General features: G+C 38.3%; 1 protein-coding gene across 1 annotated transcript; it reads right to left on the bottom strand.

Annotated features, from left to right (window-relative positions):
• Positions 1 to 3,827: 3,827 nt before the first annotated feature.
• Positions 3,828 to 6,108, bottom strand: LOC143620965 (uncharacterized). Its single transcript, XM_077092520.1, has 5 exons — positions 5,988 to 6,108; positions 5,232 to 5,431; positions 4,300 to 4,401; positions 4,179 to 4,230; positions 3,828 to 4,093 (listed from the first exon to the last, which is right to left on the bottom strand). Exons 1-5 carry the CDS (start codon positions 6,076 to 6,078, stop codon positions 3,975 to 3,977), a joined length of 564 nt encoding a protein of 187 aa, XP_076948635.1. The 5' UTR covers positions 6,079 to 6,108; the 3' UTR covers positions 3,828 to 3,974.
• Positions 6,109 to 8,533: the final 2,425 nt, after the last annotated feature.

Here is an 8,533-nt window from a genome sequence, read left to right as displayed (position 1 = left end):
TAAAATCCCCTATTGCTTCTCTTCCCAGTATCACATTGTTCTTGGACTTTACTGACAACACTAGAAATTCTACATCTTCAGTCCTCGAAGGTTTCTCATCACTTAACGTTACCGGGAACTTCAGTTGCACTAGCGGATGTGTGACTTCGTTTGAGAACCCAGATACAGGTGTGATAACCGGTTCCAACCTTGTTTTATCTTCCGCATCTATTTGATCGAAACATTGTTGGTACATTATGTCAGAAGTACTGCCTAGGTCTATGAATATGTAAGTGCTTTGATAATGCCCGATTAGCATGGTGATTACCAATGGTTGCTTTACGCATGGACCTCCCTTGATCCGCAGAACATAACATGCTCTTCTTTCTAGGCTTCACTACTTGGTGTTTGGCTTTTTTCCCTTTTGGGTTTTCCGCCTTGTATCATGTGGGTGTTCAGATTTTTTATATGCTTTCTAGGAGGACCTTTGTCCTTGCCTACCCCTTGATTCCTAACATGTTTTCTGGCCTATAGGACCAAATGTTCGAGCTTCTCGGACTTTACAGCGCTTTCAATCTCATTATTTAAGTTTGTGCAAACGTCTGTGTTATTCCCAATGTCTTCATGGAACTTACAATACTTTTATTTGTCTAGATTCTTCCTTTTGAAGATCGGTTAAGGCGTCCAGGAGTCGACTTTTTCTATCGCCAATATCTTTGTTGGGGTTTTTGACAATGGGGTGCATTCCTTATTCTTGTACCCGCGGTTTCGGTCATTTTGTATTTCCCCTACCAGTGGCCTTGTGACCGGGGGTGCTGACGCTTCTCTCGAGGGCTCAATTCTAGACCATATTGATCCCTTGTCTGTTTTGTTGCCTTTGTATCCTTTGGGTTCACTTTTGGTGTCGTTTCAGGAGTATCCACGTCCGCCCAAGGACTTTTCAGTATTTGCTTAGACTTTGGCCGCTGACATGAGGGCATCCCATGACTTTGGAATGTCATATCTGCCTGATAAGCATCGGATAAGGTCATCACTTCGCACTCCTTAGAGAAAGTCGGCCCTCATCATGTCTTCGCTTACTCTTCCTATCTTGAGGCTTTCTGTGTTATGCCGTGTTACTGAAATCTTTGATGGATTCGTTCTCTCGGCGGAACACAGTTAATATGTCAGCGGGGTAATGCGTATGTCTCCATTGTTAGCAAAAGTGTTGGGACTCTGAGAGAACTTTGCGATCAAGTCTTCGAAGCTTGCGATTCGACCTTCCGGGAGTCTTTCAAACCATTCCCTAGCTGCACTATGAAGGGTTAGGGCAAACATGTGGCACCAAACGGATAGTGTCCAGCCCGCTACCCCTTCGGTTGCTATAAAGCTCTGCAGGTGATCACTTGGATTTGGCATCTCGTCGTATTTCCCTAATGCGGATGGTAACTTCGAGTTTGATGGTAGTGGAGCCTCCGCAATCTTTTGAACGAATTTTGAATTTTCAACGAAGGATTTTGGCCTATAAGGTTTTGAAAAATCTACGTCAGCGTCTGGGTAGTAGTTTAAGTGTCCCCCCCCCCACACACACACGTGATCTCTTGGTACAGGGCTATCTCCATCACTTCCGCTTTTGTTTTCAACACTTCGTTTAAGAGTATTTCTCGACCTGGCTGCTCGGCTCAGGTTGGAAGACTGTTCTTGGCTTCTCCCTTGATTTTTCGACTAATCTGTGTGGCTCCCTAGTCTTTTGTTTCCGCAGAGTTCGGGATGTCTATCATCATCTGACGATTCTTGGCCGTTTCCTAAGAAAGCGGTGGCCGACGGGGTTATTACTTTTTCCTGTTTTCTCATTTGCTTTTCAAACTTTCTTTCATACTCCCTGCTGATTCTTTCTTGTTCTTTCTTTAACCACATTAACGGGTCTTCTTCCTCGTCTTCCATCACAACGGGACTTTTTTGACGAGGAAAACGGGTTTCTGCGAATCGAAACACGCGTCTTGTTGTGGTCACTCAATCTCAATGTAATCTTCTCGTTGCCTCATGCTTCCTTCTGGGGTACCATCTTGGTTGGGTCCTGGGCGATTGAAGACTGAGGTGTTGTCAGAGGAGGTCTGCCGGAACTCATAACGTTGTTTACGAAATATTTCAGTTCTTGCCGATAAGGATGGCGCCAATGAAGAAACACTAAGTTAACCCTCGATAGGTTTAACCTAATATCTTGACCGAGATGGATTAATACCCAAACCAATCCTTGATAGGATCGGTTCATTAGCTTCCGGTGGTACTACTGTCGAATGGTTTTGAACTCCGACTGCCATGACCTGCAAAACCGAACACCCTGAGCCCGTTACGAGAAGGGGAATAGGGGGTCTTCTCGTAACCAACCTTCGGCGTGAGAATCAGTATGGTAAATAGTGAATATGGTTATCGGGGAGTGAGAGAGTGGATCCTTTTATCGTTAATCTGCATGTTGTACTTATAGCCGAAGGGAAGGAGAAGGATTGAGCTAGCTGTCCCACTCAAATGGAACCTTCTATTCTCATGGTTGTGCATGATAATGGCTCTTGATTGGTTTAGACAGTCTGGCGTATAAGGTTCTTTGTCGTGGGCAGGTATCGTGTTGGCCTTCCTTATTGGTCCAACGTGCGTCCATACACAGTGCCAGGATCTTAACCAGCGGTTGTTCTTTTCCTCACCTCGTGTCCTTTTATGCCTTATCACGACAAGTCTTCCGCTATGACTGTTATAACTTGACAAGTTTTTCTTCCGCGAAAGATATGTGGCTTACCGCGGAGGGTATTCTATTCGCGGGAAAATTCTTTCACCTTGCGAAGGACTTATAATTTACATGGTGTATCTGGTACCTTACCTCCACAAATGATTTCCCCGCAAAAGGACACGTTAATTAGATCATAACAAATCGTTTGGGTTGATCCTATAATATTTTGGAATTTAATTGAATAATTTAAATATGTAAAAAACTGTGTTAGACAGACTGAAATGGTAAATAAAAGCACGATGACACCCGTAATCTCTAAGCATAAAAGAAGAAAAAAAACATTGGTTGAAACAAAGGATTTGACTAAATAAAGAATGAAAACCACAATTTACTCATTTTGTATGCTAGGAACATTATATGGATACTCATTTTGTTACTAAGAACATTATATGGTTAATAGAGGGGGACTGATACAATAATGTAATGGGAGCATCCTAGTATTTTTGGACACTCTTATTGACTACACTCTTGATTGGCAATAAAACCATCATGCTAAGCTATGTGTTATACATAATTCTTCTCATTTTCTATTATTTGTCAAGTCAACACCATTTCCATTCTTCAACTCCACTACTCCACACATTATCTCTCATTTTCCACCATCCCATTTACGTATATCATTTAGATACAAAAAGAAACTGAAAACAATATGAAAAGGAAAAAATACTGAGTGAGGTCATGAGTGGTGAGATCACAAAATAGGAATTAGAGGGAATGAGCGGCGTGGTGGCCCTCATGCACACCCCGTCACTCATATGGATGAGGGTGGGGGCATGGTCGACACGGGGCATTATTTTACGCCCTCATGCACACCCCGTCACTCATATGGATGAGGGTGGGGGCATGGTCGACACGGGGCATTATTTGAGCCACGTAGGCATTGTGCGTGAGCCTCCAGGGTGTATACCCCGTATTCTCACCATTCAGTCGTTCACCACTGGCCTTTTCCACACCAACAAACTGTTATAATTTTACTACGTAATTAGTTATTTTAGTGGTGTCTCCAACTCCATACAAGTTAAATCCTAAACCTTTAATGCACCCATTTTTCTTAATAGTTACATGATTAACCAAAACAAGACTAATAAAAATGAAAATTGAAATTCTTGTAAAGGAAATAACCTTTATCATCATAAAAAGATCACAATCTCTATCCAGTATCAATATCAAATAGAGAATAATTGCATATGTAGAAAAACAAGTAAAACCAACACCAACTTAAGGTTCCAAATTGTCAAGATGTAGATCCTCCATAACGGCGCACGAGTATAGCCCGATACAAGGTGCCAACATGAAGAAAGAAAATAAGGGCTATGATGACATCATCCAATAGACCAAGTACTCCAAACAATGCTGTCAAAATAACCAAAAGTTTATCAGAAACACATATTTTAGACTTTTAGTCGATTATCGTAAACCTTAAGTTAAAGTAACATACCTTCGGGTATAATGTCCACTGGGCTAAGCACATAAATGGCAGTTGATATTAGCTGTGTGAAATAGTAACAGCATTAGCGACAATAAATTATAAATATGAAATTAAAGATTTATGAACTCACAGCCAGATATACACGTGCTTTAATGACAAACGGGAGTGATCTTTGAGGATCCATAAGTTCTCGAAACAACCTCTTGAGAAGAAATGGAAGGTCTTGTAGTCTCTGCAAAACACAAAAACGAACCATACATTCAGTGAAGAGTTTGTGAGATCATATGTTTTTGTTCACTTATTTAAAACAAAAGAACATGAACATGCGTCTCGTTTTTATGTTCATGAATTTCGTCTATTTATGTTTGTTTGCTTACATTCATTTATGTTCGTTAGTCCACGTTTGTTTAAGTTCCCTTCGTTTCATTAATTAATTAAGATAATCACATTCTCGTGTTTGTTCATTTATGTTCATCCCCTTATGTATTGGTTTTAGCTCAGTTATGTTTGTTCTATTTTAGAGACCAAGTCATGATTGTACATATTTCCATTTATATTAAATATAAAACATAACATAAACAGAGATACAGTAAATGCACAATCATGTAATGATCTCCTTAATATGTTCGTCTGTGTTCGGTTATGTACGCTCGTGAACCATTATTCGTTTATACTGTTCATGAATGAACAAAAACAAACATCAGCATGTTCATTTTCTAACGAACAGGAACAAGACCCCCCCCCCCCCCCCGGTATGTTGTTCGTGTGCGATCACTCATTCGTTTATTGGGTTAAAGTTAAACGAACGAACATGAAAAAGCTCCGTTCGTGTTCGTTTGGTTTGTTTACAAGCCTAGGAAACATTATTAGCTTCTTTCGTATCATCTTATATAGACAGCATGAATACTAGTTGTTTTAAAAACAAACAGAATATATGAAAAAAACTTATATGAAACATCCATAAAAAATGTAAAAGAAGAGATTCACCAAAAACAAACCATATATTATTAATATTACTATAATTATTTACATGTTTGAATTGAAGTGGGATCAAATGAATACCTGAACAAGACCAGTTGACTGTGAACCAAAAAGACGATTATAGGCTTCAATCTTTCTTAAGGTTTCGGAAGCTTCGGGATCATGAACTTGTTGAGAAGAAGCTTGACTAGGAACCAATAGAGTGATCTGGCGTCTACAAAGCGGGCATTTACATCCCTGTAATGCTGACCCGTGATTCCAAACTTGTAAAATGCAGTTTCCTATACATTAGATAAAAATAACCATATGACTTAAGTTATATGCATAACCTTAAATCAAATTCTCATGTTATTCAGGGATGACAATTTGAGTAGTGTATATTGTAACTACTGGTAACATTTGGAGTATGATCATTTCGTACATCATTGATAACTGCCCTAAAAATATATATTTCAATTCTTCGAACATTCCACCAATTCCTAAAACTTGTATAGAGAGCGGTGTTGTAAAAATCGATCCAAGAATCGCTAATCACTGGGCTGCCAATGCGATTTTAACTAATCGGTCAGTATTTGAAAAACTATGCTTATTAATCCAATCATATTAATAAGTTCAAAAAGATAATTATTATTATTAATATATATAAAATTCCAATCCGAATAATTGCTAACTAATATGTAGTCCCTAATGTTTACCTAACAAAACCCTAACTTCCTGATCGAACAACAAATTTAATTTCAATGAAGGAAAGAAAAGAATAATTAAGAGGAAATGGAAGTAGTAATAGTAATAGTAATAGTAATAGTAATAGTAATAATTAGGTTAGGGTTTATTTACCGCAAAACCAGTGAGAGCAATTGGATTGATGAGGAAGATGGAAGTTGCCATGGCAGATTGAGCAACACTCGTTTAACGGTGGTCCGTCCATACTCGATTCTTTCTATCCTACTCTTCTCTTTATTATTATTATTGCTTAATGCTTAGGAATTAGGAAAAAGCTTCGGAGATTTTATGTACGGACCGCCATCTCGTTTTCATGTCGTACTAAGAGATACACGTGTCTTCTTCTAATAGGCTATTAATATTGTGTTGCCATGGGAAAGACAGGTGTCTTTTTCTGACAAGCTTAATGTTTTTAATTAAAGCCAAAATGGTGTTTAAAAGTAACTGACCGAAACAGATCCTATCGTTAATAATTAGTTTGGATTTTAGGCTGGTCTCTTAGATCTTACAATTATTTGTTATCGTTGAAACCGATTTGTATAGTTTATAAGTCATTTTTACAAACTTGGGCTCGGATTTTTAGTATTTGTGGGAACTTGGAATCGACCATATCATATTCTAAGCATGTATAATCGGTTCGGGTTTAATGAGTTAAAGCTTGTTCATTTTCATCAATGTTTGTAATCGATGAATAAACTTATATAATTTGAATTTTAATAAAAATCAATTTAATAACATCCCCTTAAAGGTAATACATCCCCTATTAAAAAAACAAGTAGTTGATTCTATGGGGCTTTAAAAGAAACAATGATACATGATGGGTTATGCACGTTGTGGACATGATTTAATTGGCAATGATTATGGTGATTATGAATCTATAATTTATTTATTAATTTATTTTCTTGTTAAAGTTGAGTAAACGTGTTTCTAATTTTTTCAGGAAAAAAAATTGTTAAAAGGTTACGAATTGTCTACACTCTTAATCTTTTGAAATCATTGTCTTTTTATATGATTAAAACATTCCAAGTGGATAACGAGAGAGGTATCATTAGAGGCAAACACACCTTGTGTTGCTTTAGTTCGTTATAATTATGTAATTAGGTTAGCTTTCTTAAAGACATCTTCAGTTCTTAGGACCAGTCTCCACTGTTTTGGATAAAAATCAGATAAAAATAATGTATCCAAATCCGTAAATGTGAAGTCTAGTGCTATGATATCGACAACGAAATTGAGATGAACACAGCGATTTGTTGCGAGGAAAAACCCTTCGATCTTGTTCGGATCAAAGGAAAAAAACCCCAGGTGATGACAACTCGTCAATCACCAATTTATTAATCAAAAAAGGTTACAATTGTTTTGGAGATTACGATCAACGTTACAATGAATACTAGTGTGTAGAGAGAAATATGAATTCTGCTCTAGTGTGTGTGTGAGTACAAGTGAATTCTTAATTGATCGTTATCTCGATGTTTATAAAGTAAATAACAAATAACAACAATTCCTATTAATCCGCCACCCGTCCACAACTCCTCCAACGTTCATTGACCACGTGCTTGGGAGCTTCCAGTAGCGAACTTTAAGGTAGACCAAGTCATAAAGTCGATATACCTGGCTAGCACATTACCATTCAAATACAATCATTAGTAAATAAATAATACTAAGGATCTTGGATCCTTCATAACTTAAAACATATCTCAAGGATAATCTATCCACAAGACAGTCAAGAATAATGGATCCTCAGTATAAAATTCATGCCCTAACAATTGCCCCCAAAAATGGCGGGTGATAGTGGAACACAGCTGTCATTTTTGAAATTCAAATCCCTACAAATTGGAAACGATTAGACGCGTGTCAGACGTTTATTATCTCTAAACTCATAAATATGCGCCGCCTATATATGCGATGATTATAACCATTTTATAATCACACATCCAGCCGTCCTTCAGGTATCCTTCTCTCTTCTTCTTTTATTTTCTTTGAACATGTCTACTGTTCCTGTATCCTCTTCCTCTTCTTCTTCCGATCATACCGACCCCGACAAACATTATTCGCAAGGCATCCTTCAAGCTACTTCTTTCGAGATCTGTAAGTTCACGGACTTAGAAATTGACGAAATCCGATCACGTTTTCCGCCCAACACTGTTTTCCGACCCTTCGATTCCTTAGTCCGCAGCGACTGCATATCGAAAAATTGGGTTTGTTTTCCAGCCCAACCGTTCCTCATAGGCTTCAGTATCCCTTTCCTGATTTCACCCAAATATTTTTCACATTGACGGGAATCAGTTAGGTCCAAACCATGCCGATGTTATGGAGAGTCCTTCATACCATAGAGAGGATAATCGAAGAAGAGGGTGTCGAGTTCGGCTTGGCGGAGTTAGCGTACCTATACAACCTGGTTACCCATGGCTCCAAACGCTTTGTTTTCAAATCGAAACCTCGCCAAGTGATTCCTATCTCCAAGGTTACTTTGAATGGTACCCTCTGGAGGAATCAATTTTTCTTTGTCAAAAGAGATTCCATTCCGGGTGGACCCGATCTTCCCAAAAGGTGGATCCAGAGGGGTAGGATCTAGGATCCTTAGGTTGTAACAATAGGATACTTGATTCTTCCATTAATACTTTTCTTTTCTTATGCAGTTGAAAACTTTGCTTTACTATCTG

This window comes from Bidens hawaiensis, unplaced genomic scaffold (genome assembly GCF_021521415.1).
Source record: "Bidens hawaiensis isolate Kalapana, Puna unplaced genomic scaffold, B.hawaiensis_p1.1 tig00002754_1, whole genome shotgun sequence".
NCBI classification, from domain to species: domain Eukaryota; kingdom Viridiplantae; phylum Streptophyta; class Magnoliopsida; order Asterales; family Asteraceae; genus Bidens; species Bidens hawaiensis.
The sequence above is the reverse complement of the archived record's forward strand: the minus strand, read 5'-3'. Positions and strand labels throughout refer to the sequence as shown.

Excerpts from the sequence above, each read along its gene's own strand:
- LOC143620965 (XM_077092520.1), bottom strand. The coding sequence starts at position 6,078 with ATGGACGGACCACCGTTAAACGAGTGTTGCTCAATCTGCCATGGCAAC. Across the intron at positions 5,432-5,987 it reads TTGCTCTCACTGGTTTTGCG|GAAACTGCATTTTACAAGTT; the intron begins GTAAATAAACCC and ends TCTAATGTATAG. Across the intron at positions 4,402-5,231 it reads AGTCAACTGGTCTTGTTCAG|AGACTACAAGACCTTCCATT; the intron begins GTATTCATTTGA and ends TGTGTTTTGCAG.